At 36.5% G+C, this 24358-nt stretch overlaps 3 protein-coding genes across 6 annotated transcripts; 1 reads left to right on the forward strand and 2 right to left on the reverse strand.

The window, feature by feature from the left end:
- Positions 1-6112: 6112 nt before the first annotated feature.
- Positions 6113-9187, reverse strand: LOC129318478 (uncharacterized). Of its 4 annotated transcripts, XM_054963268.1 has the most exons (5): positions 8545-9156; positions 7293-7361; positions 7068-7130; positions 6900-6968; positions 6113-6803 (listed from the first exon to the last, which is right to left on the reverse strand). In XM_054963268.1, the coding sequence occupies exons 1-5, from the start codon at positions 8863-8865 to the stop codon at positions 6594-6596; spliced, it is 732 nt and encodes a 243-aa protein (XP_054819243.1). In that variant the 5' UTR covers positions 8866-9156; the 3' UTR covers positions 6113-6593. The 4 variants fall into 4 exon arrangements, 1 of the variants encoding a protein (XP_054819243.1); XR_008595252.1 differs by lacking the exon at positions 6113-6803 and having other exon boundaries at positions 7293-7368; positions 8545-9184; XR_008595253.1 differs by lacking the exon at positions 6113-6803 and having other exon boundaries at positions 6940-6968; positions 7068-7166; positions 7293-7368; positions 8545-9187.
- A 7313-nt stretch (positions 9188-16500) lies between these two features.
- On the reverse strand, positions 16501-17574 carry LOC129318572 (uncharacterized). Its single transcript, XM_054963417.1, has one exon. It carries the CDS (start codon positions 17462-17464, stop codon positions 16925-16927), a length of 540 nt encoding a protein of 179 aa, XP_054819392.1. The 5' UTR covers positions 17465-17574; the 3' UTR covers positions 16501-16924.
- Positions 17575-20734: 3160 nt separating this feature from the next.
- Positions 20735-24279, forward strand: LOC129318734 (probable receptor-like protein kinase At1g80640). The gene is made up of 10 exons (XM_054963666.1): positions 20735-20865; positions 21125-21295; positions 21409-21659; positions 21733-21865; positions 21984-22047; positions 22130-22226; positions 22369-22471; positions 23163-23281; positions 23386-23475; positions 23557-24279. Exons 1-10 carry the CDS (start codon positions 20847-20849, stop codon positions 23707-23709), a joined length of 1200 nt encoding a protein of 399 aa, XP_054819641.1. The 5' UTR covers positions 20735-20846; the 3' UTR covers positions 23710-24279.
- Positions 24280-24358: the final 79 nt, after the last annotated feature.

The following is a 24358-nucleotide window of genomic DNA, read 5'->3' on the forward strand; positions in this document are numbered from 1 at the left end:
ATACAAATGGAGTGAAGACTTGCCGATTGAAAAATATAACTTTTGAATGAGAGTATGGTGAAAACATAAATCAACTAAGCATTATATTATATTGGAGTTCTAAAACAACAATAATTTTGACAAAAACAAAAACAAAAAATTTAAACCTTCAACAGTTATGAAAAAGAGAAAATAGTAGTTAGTTTATGAAAGGAATTGAAAGAGCACATATATAGCATTTAACTGTGATCTTGGGATGGTGAAAAAATTTTCTGAAGTGAAGAAGTCAAAACTGACGGTCAAAATCTTTTGACCTTTGTAGCTTAACCACTGTCCCTACGTTGGATATTCCACACACAAGACCATAAATTCACGTTGTGTCGTCATTTAGCTGCTAATCTCCTCCTAATCAACGCAAAAACAAAACGGATAGTGCATTTGTTTCAATCCCATTAAAAACTCACCTCACAAATAATAATTTTTTCAATAAACAAAAGTTTGATTGAGTTTAGTTACAAAGTCACTCGAAGCCAAAATTATTAAACTCACGTGTTTAAGTAAGCTCGTGATGGAAATGTGAACTCGGATTACAAACTTGAATCGTAAACTTATAAGAATTTACCTCTATTAATAAATAGCTATTAAAAATTTATTATTAAATAATTAAAATATAAAATATGACCACAATTTGATTTAAACATATTTAAAATATAAATAATTAAAATTAAGTATATCTACATTGATAAATTATTATACAAAACATAGAAATTTTAAAACAAGAAAACTTATTTTTGATATTTTTTGTTTTTTTATTAATATTAGTTTTTTTTTCCTTTTTAAGTTTTTTTCTTTAAACTAGGTTGTATAATTTTTTATGAACTGAATTCTTTATAATATACACTCAACTCAATTAAAAAAAATTAACAAGCTTAATAAGTTTAACAAGTTTACATCTAGTTTGAATTTATGAATTATTTGACATAATTTTGTGAACTGAAAAAGTAAAAATGATAAACTCAAAAATAAGCTCACGAGTTTAACTGAATTTGTGCATAATTTAAGTTTATGTGTAAGTTAACATAATTTTATAAATTAAAAATGTAAATATTAAATTTAAAAAGCTACCTCGAGAATTTAACAACTATGTTAAAAGCAAAATATACCTTCAAATTAAAAAAAAATATTTATGAAGATATTGACAAATTACTTATTGATAAAATATTTATATTGACAATAAAATTTGATCTCGGACCAACATTTATTAACAACAATAAAATATTTTAAAACTAATTAGTAGCAACCTTTTGTTCACGAACTACATGGGAGCAAATTTACGTGAGACAAGATATATCGTATATGATCCATTAATTCTAAGGTGAATCCATCAACCGCTTGCATTGAAAGTAAACAAAAAGATTCATTAACTTTTGTAATATCGATTTCAGGCAGTTGTGGGACACAAAATCTCTTATTAAAAGAAGGACTTATTATTATTTTATTCATCGCAACGTTGGCGTTTAAATCTGTGAAGTGACAGTAAGAAATCGAAGAAAAGGTTCGAAATATACGCGCATATATGCAAGGGAATAGGCGTGGAATCTTGATGCTTTTCCTTTATAATCCCTTCCATTTGTTTTAATTCCATTACGTGATTCCTTATGGATTGAGATCGATTATTATATACAAATCCGGACCGGGTAGCGCCCCCTGAACAAAGAAATGACAAAGTTAAGTAACACCCCTTTTCAATTAATACAAGATCCCAACAAATACTCCCTCTAATTCCAAGCATATCGTCGATGCTCTAGAAGAAATTTGTAGTCATACTTAAATAGTATAAATTAGAGTAAATGATTTTAAGATTGGTAGTATTAATCAGAGGTGAAACTGATTTTTTTTTTTCATTTTAAAGACCAATTTAATTAAACAATAATTTATAATCAGGATCAAAAGGAGTAAAAACCACCACCTATTTCTATATATAATTTTACTCCATTGCAATTACATAATTTTTGTTTACCTTACCTTGACACACTTTAATCAAGCATTTAGTGATGACTCCCTCAAGTTTTCATTGTTGCTCCCTGGATGATACAGGTGATTTATGTTTCTAGCCCTTGTTTTATTAATAACTTAATATTCCGGTTCAAAAAAATAATAATGACTTTCTTTATTCCACTTTTTATATATTCGCATACATGCTTGTCAAAAAGAAAGTCTAGCGGGTGGATATGATCGTTCTAAATTATTTAAATAATAAAGATACTACTCTAGATATCTCAATTCGTAACTTGAATAACTGCTTGTTTCAAGTTTAATCAATAATCAGTATTTGGTTATATATATCAGGTGCGTAAAAAACGTTACCTGCTTCAGGTAATTAACTATAATGAAAGCAGGTATATATGTAACTGGACGATATTGAAGTTGCAGAACAAACATAAATACGTGAAGGGCAAGTTCAAACTTGAAGTAGGAAGTCACGTACATATGCAAATCCCAAAAGGAAACCCTAATTAACTGGTAACCCGAGCTAGCTAGCAACATCTTCCATTTCATCTGATCTGAGGTCCAAAAGCGCGACTAACGTGGGAATTCAGAGACAAGATCAAAACCTAATTTCACGTCGAGGGGCCGGGTACGTTAATTATTAATGGATGACAACGAGGGAAAAGATAAACTACATGGCCTTTGATTTCAACCAGTGCACCCGAGCCAGCCACAGGCAAAGACAGACACAGAAACAGTGGTTGCAATCACAAAGTTGAATTAATATTAGTCTCAGAGAAAAAGTTAACGTCGGACATGGAACGTGTCTTATTTCAAGCCTACGCGTGATAATGGTGTTGCCCCCACACCCTGGGTCGATGTGATTGCCTTATCCCTTTTACATACTTCTCTCTCAATCTCATTAATTATATTGCATCTTTATCCACATGTTCCTCCTTCCTCATTTTTATGCATCCTGGGCTCCACTTTCGTCCCCATAATTAATGTGAAATAGATCACGTCCCTAGAGGATGTAGCGGCCTTATGTATCCCATGGTGTCTTCTCTTAAATAACAACTGTAGTTTAAGCATTAACAGCTGTGCTTATATCTATTATCGCTGACAATCAGAATAATGAGGTGGCATTCCAAGTGCTGTTATTTTCAATCTGTTGAAAGGCACAAGAGATTAATACTCGATTCATAAAGTCCATAAACGAGCTAGCATGCGCTCAGTTCAGCCATGCGTCTCCGAGATTTATTTCTTTCAAATTTATTCCTATGCATGTTCTGTTTCGTCTGCAACAGTAGCCCCTATCACACACTCATGAACAAGGGTTCTTTCATGTCTTGTCAAACCAATCTCTTTACTTTTTTGCCTTTTTCTTTTTCTTTGTTCTCTCGTTTGTGCTTGATTACAACGAATCCCGGAAGAAGTCGGAATCAGACACAGTGAACGTTAGAAGGTTGCTTTTTGCATGCTTTGGCTGGCAAATATACACAAATCCACATGCTGATTGATGAAAATGGAAACTTGGGGTGGCAGTTGGCTGAGTATGCTGTGATAAATTAAAGTATTTAGCAATGATGGCTCTTTCAGACAAATGATGGGTTTTTGGTAGATCGTAGCGAAGCATAAAATTTGACATTTCAATGCCACGAAGCAACATTGGCTTAGCTTGTCATCAAATCCATGGTTTTGTAAACCAGGTCTAGTTAATTGGAATATTTGCACAGTAGATTTGGGCTCGAATTTCTAAACCAAAAGAAGGAAAAAGAAAAGGAAAAAGATGTGAAAAAAACATGATTCTGGCAAATTTTTGTTGGCCTTGTTGGCCGGATTTATGCATGCGGCTCTGATTTAAAGTTGAAACCATAATGGGCTTTCCAATATTCTCATGTGTGTCAAAGCACGAACAGGGTGAATGAAATGGTGCCGTGTCGCAAAAACAGAGGGGCAGCTCGTGAAATAAGGGTAAACGACATATGATGGAGTAACTTTACCTACATAGGAATGGCTCCATCTGAATTTACAGTGGTTTTTTCCAATTTTGGCCAAAATTTGATGGGTCACAGGTTCATGAAGCCTTTCAATTTCTCTCTGCTCCGTGTCAATTTCAGAGGCGTGACAGACTACCACATTTCCCACGTTCTTTTGGGTCATTTTCTCTCCCTCCATTTCAGTAGAATGCCCTGCTTCTATTTGCTCTGCCTGTAACACCAAGAAATTGACCTATTTCTCAACGTGATGCAACGCTATTATACATATATAAAGCAATTTTTTTTAGGCACATATCAACCAACACCTTCTGTGTGCGGATGATTTACCTTCCCCGTGACAGGGAAACAAAATAAGGCCCAGATCTGTTAGTCCAGCCCATATCAGTACTTTCATTCATGTAATCTACACCATAAGGGATCAAGAAGATTGAATTTCAGGATTAACATGATCGACTATACTTCATCACTAAAAATTTTGCATATATTTCCTAAGATGACAATGAACAAATTGTGCCTGACCTTTGTCAGTGTTGAAGGAGCAAGTGAAAAGACATAAGCAAACTGATTAAAACAGGGATTCAATCATGTCATTGCGCCACAGCATGATAGGAGTATGACAGGTTAGGTGCTTGTCTCTAACTTTCGATGGAATTCCATAAGTTGAGAAGGTAATGTTTGTTTTCCGAAGGTGGGAATTAGAGACGCTGCAGAATTCAGTTGATAATTACAACATCACTGACCACAGAAAGTTTTCTTGAATGGTAGAACCTGACAGACCCTGCAAGATTACAATGCTTCTAAGTGGCAGGCCAAGTGGTGAAAGGGACACAGCGTCTCTGGTTGGTCACCAGTGTTGTTTGAACCTCTGGAAGGTTGATGATTATTAGATGTTATCTTGCACGAAATGAAAAACAACTAATCATCTCATTGACACCTAGGACAGAAAAATCAAGCAATCTACATGCTAAATGATTACATTCTGAATCTTATGATGAACTTCATATATATAATCATGGCAAGAACTGCGTATATATCTCGGTTAGACTACATGCTTCATGTTGCTTGTTTGCGTTGATAAAAGAGGCGAATTAGGGAGATGAAGCTAATAAAGAGCAGGTCCCTAATATTTCCAAACCTAAATAATAATTTTAGAAGGGGAGGGGGGGAAGATGGGAGCCTGGTAATGAATGCAGGTTCTGGATTACGAGATTGTCAATGATGGCGACCTGCACATTTCGCAAGTAGGCGCAATTCTCGCTGCAAGTATGTTTGCGAGGATAGGAACAAGCACCAGCATTAGCAAGAGAGTAAACAACAATTTCAATATCTGCATCTCTTCATATTAGACTTGATTGACGCCGTGGACTCACGCGATGCCCCCTGCAACTGTCGTGTTTTTTTTTTTTTCTTGGTAAAGAAAGACACTTGAAAGGATTCTCAATCAGGAGACCCCCAGGATCATAAATCACAAAAATGCATGCTAATCACATCAAAGCAAATAAAGACAAGAAATTTTCAGTTGATTGAAAAGTCGTCATGGTCCAGTAGTGAAGCAGACCAAACTGAGGATTCTGGATGGAGAAACCACTGAACTAGCGAAACAAGGGAAAAAAAGTTAACAACGTGGCACAGAGGTTATTGTCTCGGCTTCAGTTGCCATCAGTTCAATAATAGTGAAATACAGTGCTGGGTTGATGATGCTGGTACTTTCCAACATGTTCACCACATCAAAAAGGGGATCCACTGTCACACGGGTTTTGTTTTTTGTCTGCAGATTTGAGAGTAGCATGTTGCCTTTGGTTTTGGCCCGGCGGCAACTCCATGCCAAGTTCCAAAATTTCATCCCACTTTGTAATTGTCTCAGAACCATTTTAAGTGGAATGTGTAATGTATTGTTTCTTGATGAGCCCAATTTACTTTTTTGAAACATTTGTAGTTCACAAGTGCCATAATTCTGTGTATCTAATAATAGGGTAGATTTTACCCAAACCAAAATAAGCCAAATTATCCTTTTACAGACATATTATTGGATCTGCTAAGCAAAGTCCAACATTTTGGACCTGCTGTCTGCAAACCTCAGTAGCTAGGAAATTCAGCCTCTGTTGTTTTTGTTGACAGCCACAGAAAAGCTTTCAGAGATTAGGTACTGATATGTCGAGGATATTATAATAAATTGCCATACATCAAGAGTACTGGATGAGTGAAGACGAAGCAACCTATGATTGAGCGATCGTATAAGATTAACCAAAGCAACTTTGATCGAATCCAAGAACTTTTTAACCTACAAAGAATGATACATTTAAGAGGAAACAAATTCCGAAATCAAAAAAGTAAAGAGGTTTTACTTTTGCCCCACCAGAAGTTTCGGAGACCTGCAACATGAAAATCTTTACAGCCTTCAACCATTGGCCAGTAGGATTTCTACACTGAACCTAGAACAAGAATGGGAAATGGTTTTCAAGTTGCCTCATCATCTGATTGCTTGGTCCATTAAATGCGGGCCTTTCCCTCGGGCCTGTGCGTCGTTTGTGGACTGCGGTTTTCCTTGATATAACTCTTCCCAGCTCACGCTACGAGACTTTTTTTACTGGACGACGAAACCAAGAAGGACCATATTCCAACTCATCATTCCACATAAGAGGAATCACCCTCCGATGGCATCATATTAAGATCCGGTATCAAGAAACCACTTTCCCCCGACGACTCCGTCCTACTTGCCTTCCAACCGGATGGCAGATCCTCACCATCCTCTGCTGCTTGTGTTTGGACCTTAGAAAGTGTATTTTCCTCAGACGCTGAACTCGGATCGTTCTTAGATGAGAGACCTAAATCAAACTGAATGACAAGAAGATCAGGTATCAAGAATATTAACTTTTTTTTGGGGGAGGGGGGGGGTTTAATGAGAGAGGGATCAAACGCATCTGAAGTTACCTTAATTCTCTTCAAGCTCTCGTTTCTAGCCCTCTGCTCCCTAAAGGTTGCACTCCGAGTTGCCATCTCCTGGGAGATTAAAGGGGGGATATTAGTCAGGAAAATATGTGGGGTACGGAAAAAATGTGCTCTTTCGAAAAAAATATCCAACGAAGACCCCATGAATACCTTTTCTAAATATATCCTTTCCTTCAGCAGGACGCTCTCCTCCTCCTTCAATTCAGCAAAGGTCTAGAAGATCGCCCAAAAAGAATCACTATGAACGCACTTACATATGACATATATAATCATGCACAGCCAATCAGAGGATGTTGACTTGCCAACTCAGATATCAAGGAGCGCAGCGAATGGTAAATTAGATAAATTAGGTGGAAAAAGAATGGGCAGCTTTACCTTTTTTCGTTTACATCTCTTGGCGGAGGCAGAGTTCCCGGTACATTCGCTCGTAGCAGTAGCTGAAGCCTGAAAGCTTACAGGGAATCAGATGATTAGGCTGTCCATCCAACGGGAAAACGAGAATCAAAATCAGAATGGAAAGTTATCGACAACTCGGGGTCCCCCTCGCCGAAAGTGGCGTTCAGGAGCACCGGACAACGGACAGCTGGTAGATAAGAAGCGGCCAGGACCGGCCGAGCACCACCAGTAGCGGCGGTGCCGCCCGGGCACGTGATGGGGAGGTCACGTGACATAATAACACGCCAATCGAAAGGGTTGGGGAGGACCCACCCCACAAGAAGGGAGGATTGTGTAATTAACTACTAATTTTATGAGGACAGATGAGGGCAAGCAAGATACATGAACATGAGCAGTCCCACCTGGGAAGGCGATAACACACCGTATCAAGGGTGTCCACCGCCGCATCGACGCACGAAGCCACCCATCTCTTGCCCTACCAGCGGATCCAGATCTACCGCTAAATCTCACTCGGTACTTCTCGACTCTAATCCAAACACACCTTTCCATCACTTTCACCCACCCGACTTCATAGTGAGAGGGAAACACCTGGCATTTCCTGGGGCGTTTTTGTCATTTGCCAATAAAAGAGGCGAGATGAAAACGTCATCTCTTTTCTTTTTTCCCGATGCTTCTCCTCATCGCCTTACATCTACCCAAATATCGCAAATCCCCACTCCCTCACCCCATTTCTCCCCGGAAAGACTTCATCTTGATTATTTAATCTTTTTTATTTAAAGAAAGAGATGAAGAATTGTCAAGATAATCTACATGGTCCGTAATCAGTTTAAGTGATGGAAAGTTTGGCCCAAAAAAAGAAACAAAAGAAGAGAAAAGAAATCCGAATGATAGATGGAAATCAGCCAAAAAAACATCAAAAAATCCCCTCAGGACAGATTTGTCCCTGTGGCGTCGTTCACGTGAAGGGCCAAAAATATGGGCTGTTGGAGGACGGTGCCGGTTACGGAGCGATAATGAGTCATCAGCACATTAAGCCCCCAAAAACCGCAAGGTGACGAAGCTCCTTCAGCGGAATTCAGTACAGCGTGTGAGGATGATATTCGGGTCAAACAAGGCATTTTTCGGAAGCGCCACTCAACAGAGATCGGGCGGCACAGAGAAGGGGACGGGATTCGCAGAGGGAGAGACAGAGACAGAGTGATGAAGAAATAAGGAGAGAGACAGGACCAACCTTGGATCTGGAGGCTTGGTGAGAAACAAGAGAGGGACGGCTAGATTCCTCATAACCATCGGCGGTGAGGGAAGGAGAGGCGGCGCCACTCCAAGAGAGGGGCGTGGTGGGGCTGCATCTGGTAGTATCGGCGTCCTTCCATCTGGGCGTAAGCCTGGAACGCGGCTGCTTGAGGCCCCAAGAGAGGGGGAGGACGGCGGCGGTGAGAGGGCGAGATTTGGGAGAGCGGGAAGCGGCCTGGGACTGCCTGAGATGAATCAGAAGCTCGACGACCACCATGTCATTTGTCATGGCCGCTCCTACCCACTCATCGTTTACCATGGTCTGGCAGTGTGGCGAGAGTGCGAGAGGGACGGAGTGTGTGGAGAGAGGAGGAGGGGGCAGTAGTGAGAGGGAAGAAGAGTAAGAAAACGAAGAAGAGAGAAAGGTACGTGTGTATATATAGGAGGAGGCGAGGGGGAGGAGAGCTGGGGAAGGGGGGTTGGATCTTGTGTGGCGGAGGGGATGGTGTAGATTCCAGTTATTCGTTTTTTTGTGCAGTTGGTCATCGATAGTAAGACTGTGGGGCTCAGCCCTTTGCGTCCCCTTCTTCCCTCTTTTTCTTCGGTGCTTTGGGTCCCACCCCGACATGTGGCACTTTCCTTTTTTACACTTCTCTCGTTATTTATCTCCGTTCTTTTATGGAGTTTAGGCGTCTAAATTTCTCTTATGCTCTAGCCAAAAAAAAAAAAACAAAGAAAAAAGAAAAATCCCTTTTGCTTTGTTAAAAAGAAGAAGAAGAAGAAATCAACGTTTTCATTCCTAGTTTATAGAAATTCATTTGTCTAAACTGCGTTGTTTATAGACTTGGCTTTAATTTATTATTTTGTTTCATGTCTTCTGCTATGCTTAACTTGACATTGTCTGTATACTTTCTGTCAACTGCTTCCCTCCTTAAATTTTTATTACAATTTTTTCTTATTTAACTTTGATTAAATGTTAGAGAGAGAATATATATATTTAATAAGAAGGAAGTTAAAAAATTATTAAATTTATAGAGAAAGTTAATAAATTTTAAAATTATTGTATATCAATAAAATATATTAAAAATGTTTTATAAATATGATCAGATGAAAGAAGAATAGTATTTTTCTCTTCATTATTTTTAAAAGCATCGTTTGTTTAACATTTGCCTGGGCCTTGTGGTTCCAACAACGCGGTGCCGTTGCTGGGGTTTGAAAACGCAACTATAGAAAGAAGGCACTTTTTCGGTTTTCCTGATGGGTTGCTGGAGAGTAGGGTCTTTGAGTAGACACTTGTTTGATTCCGATTTTAATTTATGGCGTTGTTTCTGTATTCCGTATTCCTAGCGGCGGGACCTAGAACGGATGGAGAAATTCCCCGGACTCCGAAACGAACGAAAGCAACCCCCAAAAAAAAAAAAAAGTTTTATTTTAGAGAAAACACACTCACCCTTCTTCATAATTTTGTCAAATTTTGATTTTGATTGATATAATTTTTTTAATATGTTCAATCTTTATAAAAATTAAAAATATTAAAATTATGGAGAGTTAAGTAACAAATATTGCTCAATTTTGCTAAAATTATAAAAATTAAAAATAAAACTTGATAAAATTATATGAACTCAAAATTGTACTTTTTTCTTTATTTTATGAAGGAGATTAGGAATTTACCATATAGAGAGGTGAAGGGGGATTAACAGTGCGACAGATGAAAGGAATAACAGCATGTATGATCCAGACATGGAAGGGATGACGGCCTGTTTCTAGTTAGTTTCGAAACATTTATTTTTTATGATTAAGTCGAATAGTTTTATCATTTATTTTGTTGATGATTGAGGTTTGTATGCTTTATTGAGCGGAGCGTACTGTGTAAGCGATCTTGATTTAGTTTTATCGGGACTTTGATGATCATTCTAGCCTATCATAACTGACGATCACTCTGATAAATTTTGAATATCGATTAAGCTACAAAACAGGGATGATTTCCTCGATTATTTTATTCCAGAGAATATTATGAATATTAGTTTATGAAAATAGCTTTTTTCTCTAGTAAGATAGATTTTATATATATATATATATATATAAAATCAAATGAAACGCATGGCTGGGCAAATTCATGGCACGTCAGGGGTCCGATCATGTCTGAATCTAGATTGGTGATGGTAATAAATTGGAAAAAGGAGTTCTTTCCATTGACCAGTAATTGTATTGACAACTCTTTAAGAGTGTGTGTGTGTGTGTAATGTGATGATTTAGTTATAATAGGCGATAACTCGTGCTTGAAATATTTATATACGAAGATTACAGTATACGGAGATTAGATGTTCCTGTGACACCACAGCCCAACATGGCTCAAAAATTTCTTGGATAAAATTTCAATTCAATCCCCTTAAATGCTTTAATTCCACACTCCATTAAAAAAGAAAAAAGAAATAAACTGACTAGATATCAGGGTAAATCAGATACAGCACATGGTAAATTAATACGCTGGCATGGGTACTTCATCAGCGACAAGTTTATAATTTCTTTAAGTGTGTTTGGATTTCAACTAAAAAAAATTGATTATTAAAATGTGATGATGTTTGGATAAAATTTTAAGAATTGATTATGATATTAATTTTTAAAATGGAATAAATTTTAACTTATTTTAAATGAAGTTTTGAAAATCAAGTGAAGTTTGAAAAAATTGAGGTGTTTGGATAAAATTTTTTAAAGTCATAATTTTAAACCTAAAATTACTTCTAAAAAAATATTTAAAAAGGCCCTTAGAAGCATTATTTCGGCATGTGAACGTTATTTTAACCATAAAATTCATAGAACCTGGTTCGTTTAAATTTTTATCATGGAAAATTTTTATTTTACGGCAGCTAAGATCGCATTTACCGTGCTCTGCAGAGAAGAAAAGAGTCATGAGAACTTTTTCAAAAACAAAAAATATTTATGAAATGACACATCTCTCCATTTTCTCAACAGAGCGCGGCAATTTTTTTTTTTAATTGCTTGTTAGTATTTTTTTTTTAGATAATCATGTTTAATATATGATCAGAACATAGCAAAAATTCAAACTTTAATTCAGTAAATTGTGACTGAATATTCTTGTTAGACTCAGTTTGTTAATAGCACATGGCACGTTTTAATTTGGAGTGAGAATGAAATTAGAATCCTAGCTAGCAAATACAAATTTGTACACTTGTTAATTCATACGTAAAGCAAGTAAATGGGTGGGTTGAGCTGGACTCATATGGGTTTAAATTTGTAGGCTCAATTATTCTAAAATCAATCATTTTTCAAAGGCAAGCCTTTATTCAAATCTCTTTTTTTTTTTTATATTTTTTGAATTTTTAGAAATTAAAATTTTTAATTATAATGTGTCATATTGTTTTTTGAAATACAAATTATATTTTTTAAAAATTAAAATAAATAATTTAAATTCAAATTTTAAAATATAAACATATTTTTTAAAATTAAAATTCAATTTAAATTTTAAAAATATTTTAATTTTTAGAGGGGGAAAAAACTTAAAAAAATTGTCTGAGCTCAAGTCCAGGTTTTTGTGAGGTCGAGCTTTAAAGCACAGTTCCATCAAAAAAAATATGAATTTCAAGTCCAAACCTTCACAAAAAGGAACTCAAATGGACAGCTTATCAGGGCAGACTTTGATCACGTGGAGCGTGCACCACAAGATCTCGTGAAGAAGATACGAGGTGGATGGATCTGGGTGAATTTCACGTCTCTTAATTCTTCTCTCTTCTCCAGATCCCATCTACGGTGTAAGTAAAAGCCTGTTTGGTTCAAAAAGAAAAAAGAAAAGAGGAAGGGAGGTGAGGTGAGGGGAGGGGAGGAAAGGGAGGGGAGGGGAGCTCTCCTCCAATTTAAAAGGAACTCTCCCCTCCCCTTCTCCCAACCAAACAGAGCTTAAGTAATCATCAATTCGTTCGTTGATGCCAATTGAATCAACTATTCACGTGTTTCTTACAGCTTATTACTCCCCTGAAGTTGAACGAAATTGAAAGGAAATCAACAAAAAATAAACACTAAATTCTGATGATAATTTTAAAAAACATGAAAATATATATTTAAGCGAGTTTATTTATCAGTTCATTATGTCTTGGGAGGTTTACCCATTCTGCAAAGTAGAGTTCTTTACTTATATGTATTTTAGAATGTATTGGTAATTTATTAAAAACGGAAAGCATTGTCCAACTTCCACCATTTTGTAATCCATGTGATTTTGATTAAAAGAGTTTTACAAATAAATTCAATCTGAATATCAAGTAAAATTATTCACGAGATAAAAAATATATATAAATAGCCTCAAATTTCTTGTAGATTTTTTAAATATCATGCATGCAACAGTTATACCCCCTCCTATCTGGAATATAAACATTTTTTTAATTAATCTTAGTTTACAATATAAATAACTTAGTATTTGTAATTTTTGCACTTTATCCCTGATACTTGTTAACCTTAAGTTATTGTGTCTATGAATTTATGATGTTTTTTTCACTCATTATAAATTAAAATTAAAAATAAAAAATAATATATATCTTTGGGAAAATAATACTTTTATTAGATGCAGAATGTTTAGGTTAAAAGATGTTTTTTTATATAACCTAGATACTAAAGTGTTACTGGTATAACATGGAAATTGAATCAGTAATTTAAAAAAAGATAATGAGTTAACTTTTGTTTTGTATTTTACATTTTATAATAATTTGTCGTTTGGACATTGGTCCAACGGAAGAAGAGAAAGGCGAGTGATAACGAAAGAATAACTAAAAAGCAAAAGCCTGAATGACAAAAGCTACCTTTCGGCGATCTCACGTCTTCCTCTGCTCCCTGAACCAATATTTCTCGCCAAATTTTTTAAACTTTGCTGGGAATTATTATGAAATCTAATTGTCTCTGAATTTGAGTTTTACATCATAGATATAGTTAAAACCTTATCATTTTTATGATGTGCAAAACCAACTCTTATTCCTACACTTGATCTATTATATATAGAGTTTGAAATCAGTTCACAACTTGTGGACAGAAAGGTAGGAATTGGGGACCAAATATCATTTTGGTTTGATAAATGGTACTCCCTTCTTGAGCCCTTTATGAAGTATGCTTTTCCTAAAACAAGTTCTATTTTATGTGTGAAAGTGTTTGATTTTTGCTTTGAGTTAGGTAGATGATAGATTGATTAACTACACAGATATTTGCATTTAGACGTCATTAACCACATTACCATCATTCAACCTCTAAATCTCATGTAGATGATGATACTTTATGTTAGAGGCCTTCTAACAATGACAATTTTACCATCAAATCTACATATAAGACTATTGGAAATCATTACGACAGCAACAACTGCAAGACATGGTCTAAGATATAGAAATGATCGACTTATGATAAAATCAAATCTTTCCTATAAAAAGTGACTTGAAATCGCCTTCAATCTAAATTCATGTATTTTGATAAGGGCAATCCTTGTATTAGAACATGTTCCTTTAAGTGTAACTCTTTAGATTCTATTGTTCACATTTTAAAAGATTATAAAAAATCTAAAGAAGTTTGGATAATAATAGTTAAACAATCTAAACTTAACACTTTCTTTTCCCTTCCTCTACATGATTGAATAATTTGAAATGCGGGGAATGATGTGAGCATGCATCTGCAAGAAAAACCTCTTGGTAAAGACTCTATGCCTATGTTAATAAATGTGCAAAAATATATATTCTGAAGACGACACCAGAGACAAAAAACATTGCTTTCACTAGCATCCAATATATTCTCAAAGATCAACACCTTCAAATTAAAATTAATTTCCTATCTCAGAAGGACGATAGAGCAATAGCTAGGTGGTCTACTGTTGAAGAATGATAGGTTAGATTAGATACCAATAGCTCCTTCAACATTCACAACACAGATAAATGTGAAGGTCTTATCCGTAACAACCAAGGTAATTGGATAAATACTCCAAGTACTATAATTATTACCCGACTATAACAGCTGAGTTTATAGGCATCTTGGAATGTTTAAACATTTGTTAGGTTAAAAAGTTCAATAAAGTTAATGTATACTCTGATTTTACAAAAGTTATTTTGTTAATTCACAATGAGTTTTCAACTAATCACCCACTCTCTACAACTATCACTAAAATCAGAGATCTCATCATGTGAAATTGGACAATCACATTTGATCACGCTTTCAGGGAGGCAAACAAATGTGCTGATTAGTTATCTCATCAAGCCTATATTGACAATTTATATATCTGTATTTTTGATATTCGTTGCTTGATTGTTGTAATCTTTTGTATACTGACACGACTCATCTTGTCACTTAGCATAGTTTATTTGTGGCCTTCAATTCAAACAAAAAATCTGGCTAAATAAATCTGAATTGATGTTTTCCATCAATTTATCTATATTATTTAATATTAAATGATAAAATGACCTTTAAATTAGAATTTTAAAAATATTTGAGATTTTAAACTCATTATCTATACAATGTTTTCTTCTAACAATTTAAAATAATATTCTCTCCATTTAAAAATGTAATATATTTTTTGATGAGTTGAATGTTAAAAAATATAATATATTTTTAATTTTTTAAGGTATAATCATTGCTTTTTTTAAAAGTACCCTTATTGATGGTGACTTTATATTTATTATAGAATAGTTAATATGAGTAAATATAAAAAAATATAAAAATAGGTAACTACTTTATTGATGGATGTAAAAATGTTTTATATTTTTTAAACAGAGGGAGTCCAACATGACTTCTATCATTAATAAATATTAACTTTGACAATTAGTTAGAAAAAATTACAAAAAAATTATAAATAAAATTTTCTTAGTCTTTTTTTTTTGTAATTTTTTAATCATTGTATGCAATTTTCAATCACTTTTCTGTAATTTTTTATCATTTTATGTTATCTTTTTAAATCTTTTTCTGTCAATTTTATATCAATTAACACTAAAAGTTATTTTTTTTATTAATGGTTAGAGTAACATTGTACTATTTTTAAAAGTAAAGTGAAAATATCATACAAAAAATAAATTTAAAATTTCAAACACCTCTAAATTTATAGTTTAGGAGTCCGTTTGTTATTTAACTATATTTTTTAGATTAATCAACTTATTGACATGAAATCATAATGCATATCTTTTTAAAAGTTTAATTTCATGATGCTGGTCATTTTTAATAATAATAATAATAACTTGTGAGTATTTTTTTTATTTTTTTGCTCTTTTATTTATTCCGCCTTTAGAAAAAACTGCAATCTTATTTTTTGTTGAAGAAACAAAACTTTTTTATGTTTCAGATTAAATGCATTTATATTAGAAAAATGTCATCACAGTATTTAAAAAAAATAAAATTAATATTTTAACTTGTACAAAAAATTATTATTCAAGACTCAAATTTAAATTTCTCTGTTGCGTATTATTTAAAAATAATTTTAAGGTTTGGACTAACAGAGAACTAACAACAATGTCACGGTGATTGACAGCGAAGGCAATTGTCTCCTCTGGTCGTTACCATGCAGGGGGGCATACAGAGAAGCAAAACATACCTCGTGCGACTCCATGAACAGTGCACAGTAGTTGACCGAGCTCGTGCGCTCCTAAACAAACACCATCAGGTTCAAGACCGCCGGCAAATCACTAATTAATAAAAAGACCAGTTCCCTTCTCTCATGTCTACAGTATTTATATTTTATACATCAAAGTTCAAAAGTCATGTCTTGACCTGGGCCTGGCGTGAGAAATATCAATTCATCATGGCGAAGGCATGTTTCTCCTAACTTTCTTTGCTTTATGGTGATCTCGTGACTTGTCATGAGAGAGCACGCCTGACCCCCCAAAATATCAAGCAATGCCATTACTACACATACGCCCCTCTCCCTGACGCTTCCAATTCATAGTATGACATACACGCATCACATTATGAAACAACGCAAGAGGAATTCGGAGAAAGCACACATCTTTGTATTTAGATAAGAAATTTAGATGAGAAAGGGATTAACATCTCACGAAAGACTTGTACAAGTATAACAAACACCGGTAAATTCTCCTTGCACCAGATACCTACTGCTACGGACACCTACAGAACATAAGCCCATCTACCTATCATACAACTGTAGAGAAAGCAAGACCTAATTAAATTAAATCCTACCACCGGATCCAACACAAGATAATAATACTGAAACATCTAAACAACGCTAAACTAAATCCAAATAATCCTATGTACGGTGGTCATCCGAACAAAGCGTCAAAATAATTAGAGCAGTCCCCTCCATCTTCCCGCTGAAAAAATAAGAGAAGATCGAGGGTTACAAGCCCCAATCATTGACCAGTGTCCGAATCCTTCCAGTCACAGAATACTTGAGGTTATTGCAGATCCAACCGCAGAATCCTTCGCAGGTCGCTCGTAGCGTCAGTGACAACCTTCTTAGAGAAAAAAGCCGGCAACGGCACCGAACTGGGCGGCGGTGATGCCATGAACATAGAGGATCCGGCATAAAATCCTGCCAGTCCTCCAACAGGAGACAGCTCGCGATTCGAAATCATCCCGTCCATCGTTCCCAGATCCGTCTTTGCCTGATCCGCCTGCTCAACGACGGGAGCCGGAGCCGGAGCGTCGGTGAGCAGTTCGCCGCGTTTGAGGATTTTTACTTGACCCATAACAGGGTTATTGAGGAGCGGTTTGATAGTGGATGCGGACGTCGATCGCGTCGCCTGTGAATCATCGTGCGGACGTAAAGGACCCCGCTTCGGACGGTTGGGGCGGCCACGGCCGCTCCGGCTGGCTTTAGGGTTAGGAGCGGGATGAGACGTCAAAACTTTCATTTTGGGGAGAGAAGAGGGAAGGGGTTGGGGAAAAGATGAATTGTTTAAGCAATCTCGAGGATGGATGACGGCCACACCCATCTGGCTGGATAATCAGAGACAGGGGAAGGGATTTGGGAAGAGAGGAAAAATGAAAGCGGATTGTGGAAGGGATTCGATACGGAAGATTACAATGAGCAATGAGAAGGGCAAGTAGGACTTCAATTTGTAAGGACGGAGCAGAGGAGTCCACAAAAAGGGCCGCAGTCTTACATCACTCTAGACATCGGGAGTGTACTGCACGCGCTGACAGGCTCAGCCAAGAAGTGTTTCACGCGTTGCGAGGAGAGCGTGACGAGAGCGCGTGAAATCGTTAAAAAAAAAAAAAAAAGAGGAGTGGGGAGAGGAATGGCGGCACCTGGAACGCGGCCGTAGGGGCAAATGGGAAGAGGGGTCATATGACGTGGGTTCGTAACATCCGGAGACATGCTTATCCTCAAGGCTCAAACTCCGCGCTTACCCCTCGCTCCTACGATTAATTACACAGGCTGCCATCCCGCTCCACGGGAGGTCCACGCGACGGACAAACAAATGGAAGAGACTATTATGGTTGTGTTGAGAGGTAATAACATAAATAGGGAGGGAGTTGATTGTAATCTCGCCAAAAGAAATAGTGCATGGGCGGGGGTAAAGTGGGAAAGTTGTAAAAGAAAGTGGAGTCCCGTTGGGGGAATACAAGTGGGAAGTAAGGATTGGATGACATGGCATTCACATTGAAACCGACAACCTTGCTAGAGTAGTCAGAAGAAGGCGGCAAGGCTCCCTGTCGTTGAGCCCGAAAGTTCCCTTCCACCTCCCCCACATTTTTGCTTTTCTCTACATTTTTTTTTATAAAAAAATATAACTTTATTCACTCGCTGTTCTCTTCCTTTTTCGCTTTCAATTTCTGATTGGCGACACCGAAACGGTGCGTATGTCAATCCCATTCATTCATTTACTATTCCCAGATCATACCATATCATACGAATACAAAAGTAGAGTCGCAGATCTGCACACGGGCCTCAGGCCATTCCATGCAGGTGAGCGTTTGATCGATTCGATCAATTCGATTTAATTTTTTTTACAATTAATTGATGAAATTATATACAAAATTTGAATCAAATTAAATTAAATCTAAATTAAATTATAATTTAATCGATCTATTTAATTAATGAGCTTTAATTTAAATCTACGAAATTTAATTCTTTACATTTATTTTTATCTAATTTTTTTAATGTAAAAGGCTCAACAAAAAAATGACAATTTTATACCATAATTCGTGAGAAAATTAATAAAATTCGGTATTATTATATTAAAAAATAAATTATAGAAATAAAGAATTAGAACATTACATTAAACAAAAGAATGATATTGCTATAAGTGATAGAAAGATGCTTCTTATTCATCTATATAAAAATTTATTGATATTTTTAAAAATATGAAAAGAAAAATTTGTATAATTCAATCTATTTAATTTAATAATTTTTAAATTAAATTAAACCGATCAACTAAACTTTTCTTAAAAAAATTATATTAAACCAAAAATTTAAATATATTAAATTAAATATATAAAATTTAATTCGATTTGATTTTGGTCGTACCTAATTGTATGCCATGTTTTCAGCTTTTAGGTGGAATAGAAAAGACAATTGCAGCTTTTAAGTGGGCATCAATGCAATTGGAGCGGGGGAGGGATACCGATATGGGCCTCACGATCCAGCCAGGCCCGTAGGTGGGAAACTGCCCAGTCGATTTTTCTGAGATTGTAGTGCCAAGAATCAAAATTTGGAATCTCCGAGGCATGCTGAATGCTGCATCCTGCATTGCATGCTACTACTGCATCAGATATAACGAAGTTTGAACTTTTAAAGTATTCCAGTACGTGTCATTTATGCCTGTCTACTTGTAACGCGTCCATCCTCCTTGTCGCTTCGTCGAACCCTTTGACCACAATCTGTGTCACGTTGATTCTTGCTTTTCTCCCTCCAGTTTCTGGGATATTCACGTGTGATGCCTTTCTTTAACATTCCCAGCACGACAAATGTGTGGTTTCCTTTCCTCTTTTCTTCTCTTTAATACGCCTTATTAAAGAATCGAAATCCCCACCTCTACACATTTTAAAGATGCCTTCACCCCAATTTGAATTGTTGTTTTCACTGTGTTTAATTCATTCGTCCATATTATGGCCGCCAGTTATTCTCATGAGAAAACGACGCATCAGGCATGGTTATTGAAAGGCAGTGAAAAACATAACTCACAAATTCTGTTCGTTCATCAGTTTTTGTTTACCCAATACAACAATTTACAGACATAACAAAAAACTAATTAAAAAAATTGCGCTATCTATACTATAATTTTAATATTATAGGAAGAGGCATGACACGTATGAAAAGGCAGGAGAGAAGAAAATATGAATGTGGATTCTGCAGCAGCGCACAAGTTCACATGATGGTTGGGGCGCGCTTAACGTATTCAGTCCCCTCTCTCCTCCACTGCCCCTCTGTGCGCGCACAGAATGAGTGAGAAAGACAGTTAAGTGAATCCCTGCATTTGGGTTAAAATACAAAAGGTCATTCAAATATATTATGCGGTTGATTGAGTTGAATAATTAAAGTGTTAGATTCAATATAAATAAAAGAGATTACCCCGAAAACTTGATAAAGGTTATAATAAATAAATATATTAAAATTTCATCAATTATAAATATTAAACTATTGGTACGAAAAGATACGGTCTCAAGTGATATTGAAATTTGTAAAAGTATCTTAATAAAACAGGTTGATTATTAAAATAGAGAATATTAAATAAAGATCATGTCATGAGTTTCGCGAAATCTCTAATTATTTGGCAAAATGTGTTAGATCTCAAGGAAAAAATATCACTACTCTGACACCATAAATAAAAGGCAAAGATATAAAAAAAAACCAATACTCAACTAAAAACTCATATTTTACACTTTTTAGTCTTTAAATTTAACAGTTAATTTTTAATTTAGACTTATAATTTATTGTGCTTCAATAAAATTAAATACTTGTTCTATTAAAATTTTATATCTTTTTATATTTAAGTAAATTGTAATAAAAAAACTCAAGACTTTTTTTATTATTAATTGAGATTCAATATTTCTAGCATATCTAATATTTATTGTTGACACATGAACACACTGCAATGACAAATCCTAGACAAATCCTAAAGGTTTTGATGAAAAAGGTTGTGCTTTTTTTTATAATTCAAATAGAGTCCTTTCCGTATCAATTTCGGAGAGGTCTCCACAGGCTAACTCGCTCCAGGTGTTCTTGGCACATTGAAGTGAAGACACATGAAAATGAAGCTTCTTTTCTTGCTGCCTGTACTGCTTCCTTTTCTTCAAGGCCCCGTTCGGGTTTCTGTTGCGGCCGAACCACCGTTTCTCTCACCTCAACTCCCACCTCTGTCCCCAACATCAATGGCGGCATTTTCTCCAGGTACTCACTCGTTCCATTTTCACCTACCTTTCTCTTTGTTTTGTTTGCTGTCTCTTTCGCCTACCTGTCTCCGCGGATACCTTCTATGTCATTTCATTTCAGTTTGAATTTCAAAACATACCACCTGCATTTTATGTATTTCCCTCTTCCTGATTTGGCCCATATTCACCTTGCTGATGCTTTCTTCAGTTTGTTGAATCTTGAAACGATTAGAACCTTTCCGTGCTACTGATGCTTGCTTTCGTTCCATGCTAATCAGACGTTCAGGCGGGGAATGAATGGAACCGAACAGATTCAGACGTGAAAGTGGTAGTTGCCATCGTCGTGGCCGGCACTGCACTTGGTGCGGTCATTTTGTCTCTGTCATGCTACTGGCTTTATTACAGGAAGTGTCCTTCCAAATTAAGCAGTGAAAATGTCCAAAGCTCAGGTATTTCAATATTCCACCTGTGTTTGCTCCACAATTCCTAAAGCAAGACAACTTCATTGCTTCAACAATACTTCCTGAGATTTGCTTTTTCTTGTCTTTCTTTGGCATTCAAGATGCGGAGAAAGGGCCGGCAACAGCTCCATCTTTGAGAAAATTTGTTTCCTTCAAGATGGATGGTAAGAAGGGGTCCGTTCCAATAATTGATCATAAGACCATAGAAAAAGCGACGAACAATTTTCTGGAAAGTAACATCTTGGGAGAGGGCGGATTTGGATGCGTTTACAAAGCTCGATTAGATGATAACTTGGACGTTGCCGTCAAGAAATTGCACTGTGAAAGCCAGGACGCTGAGAGAGAATTTCAGGTTTTATATCTGCTAAGAATTCATTTGGCTTCTCTGTTTCAAAATCCAGCTAAGTGGTTGCATGGAATTACAGAACGAGGTGGACTTGTTGAGTAAAATTCAGCATCCAAATGTAATCTCTTTCCTGGGCTGTAGCAGTAATGGCGACACGAGGTTTATTGTCTATGAATTGATGCGAAAGGGATCGCTGGAGACTCAATTACATGGTAAAAACAATTTATCTTGTGCCTTATTTACCCCATAGAAAATGGATTTTAACGATCATGAGGTCACTTATTGATACTAATGCTGTTTTCCGCATACTGTTAATTGTTAATTTGAAAGGACCCTCTCACGGCTCGGCGTTGACTTGGCACATGAGGATAAAGATTGCTCTTGACACAGCAAGGTTAGCTTCCTTAATCAAACTTCGGTCACTCTCGTGCTCGATGCCTGTATTAACATATTGAGTTGTGTTTGCTGTCAACCAGAGGATTAGAATACCTGCATGAAATCTGTAACCCTCCGGTGATCCATAGAGATCTGAAATCATCTAATATTCTTTTAGACACAAATTTCAATGCCAAGGTAACATCTTGTTGCAGTTACAGTCCTCGGTCCTTTTTTGAGCTAAATGCTTCCTCTTCTACAATAAGTTGGCTGGGTAATTAATTGCATTCACCAAGGCTTGTTTCTGGGTGAGCTCATGTACGTGTATTGGTGGATTCAGATTTCCGATTTCGGTCTTGCCATAGCTGATAGGTCCCAAGACAAGAATGACATTAAACTCTCAGGCACATTGGGATATGTAGCCCCGGAGTATATATTAGATGGTGAGCCAATCAAACTATGTTATCCTTTCCCTGCATATGCGTTGTTCTGACACTTTGCTGCGTGCTTTGCATATATTGCTGAGCTTCCGGCAAACCAGATCCAATATATTGTTTCTTTTGGACGCATGGGGACTTTAATGATGTCATGAGGTTTGAAACGTATGATATGATCTGTGCATCCAGCGCTTGTCTTCCCCAACTGACAGAAGGCCGGGCATTTATTAGATTATTAAATTTGAATGTGGTGTGTGAGTCCCACTTCAAAATCTCCCGAGTCTCGCAGCTCAAGTTGCTAATTTTCAATGATAAAATAATCAAACTGGTACTTGCAACTGAAACCTGACCTCACTTGACAAGTATGTGGGAGGCACCGGCAAGGTGGATTTGATTCTTGTGAAAAGATGATAAATTTAAAAGCCTTCCCTCAAGGGAAACGCTATTTATAAGCTTGATGCCCGAGTGGATGATTTTTTTTTTTTTTAAATGTTTTGGCGGTTGAAAGGTATCTGCTTTTTTTTTTTTTTTATGTGCTCGACTTCAAGTGATTTTTAAGGAACGTGGAGAAATGAGTTAGGTATTAACAAGATTACGGTGCTTTAATAATGAGATACCCGATTATGTGTATAGCATGTGCATGTATTTATTTGTTGTGTGGAACCGACGAGATTGAAGTTTTTTCATATTTTGGTAGGTAAATTAACTGATAAAAGCGATGTGTATGCATTCGGGGTGGTGCTTCTAGAGCTTCTATTAGGGAGGAAGCCCGTGGAAAAGCTAGCACCAACACAATGCCGGTCAATTGTGACATGGGTAGAAAATTACTTTTTTTTCCCGCCCTTTTTAATGCCCTTGAGAGGAAATCCCATTTGGCTGCACCCTAGAAATAACAATAACGGGCGGATTCATGATTGCAGGCGATGCCACAGCTCACCGACAGATCCAAGCTTCCGAACATCGTGGATCCCAAGATCAAGGACACAATGGATCCCAAGCATTTATATCAGGTTCCTAATAAACCTCGGAATTCATAAAACCTTTTTATTCATTCAGTGGACACGCGTCTAATGGTATTTATGATATTGCAGGTTGCCGCCGTGGCTGTGCTGTGCGTGCAAACGGAACCGAGTTACCGTCCGCTGATTACAGATGTTCTCCACTCGCTCATCCCTCTTGTTCCTGTTCAGCTCGGAGGAACACTGAGGGTTCCACAAGCGTCACAGCCTCCCCCTTCAACGTAATAATAAGCGCTATCAATTTCATTCACCGCATAACTTGTAATGCTGACCAATCATTCGGGTTTGTTGACAAATGATCATACATCTTTGGCAACTCCACTGCCAAAGAGCATGGAATTGCTAATAGTGATGATGCGGCATGTAAAGTAGCTTCGGCGATGAACAGCATGTAAAGATGACATTTTGATCATTGCAGAACGTCGGTTGAGCCATTGGGGAAATCTAATTTTGTCAAGTTACGATCTGCTTCAAAGAATTCTCACATTTTTTCGTGTTAAGGCGCAAAGGTGATTGCAACTCTCCTTTTCTGCTAAAAACACGGCATCCATTGACGATGTCTCCATGCCTCCTGGCACCAAGGATCTGTGGGTGTGTCTCGGCTCTCAAATGAGTTGCCCTCATCCACAAGATCCTGATGCCCTAGGAATTCCTAAAACGTGTGATTTCACGAATATTCCCTGGCTATTACTTCTTTCTTCCCTTTTATTTCTTGTTTTCCTTGACAATTACTTTTGGGACAATGTGACAACCGGTACGGTTTTATGTATAAGATTTTAGGTCATGTTTGGAACAATGAAAATATTTTCGTGTGGTATGCATGAAAAAAAGAATATTTGAACATAAAGAACTGAAAAAAAAAAAGAATGGAAGT

Source organism: Prosopis cineraria, unplaced genomic scaffold, assembly GCF_029017545.1.
Source record: "Prosopis cineraria cultivar Desert tree isolate PC_DT_omini unplaced genomic scaffold, ASM2901754v1 PC8, whole genome shotgun sequence".
Lineage (NCBI taxonomy): Eukaryota > Viridiplantae > Streptophyta > Magnoliopsida > Fabales > Fabaceae > Prosopis > Prosopis cineraria.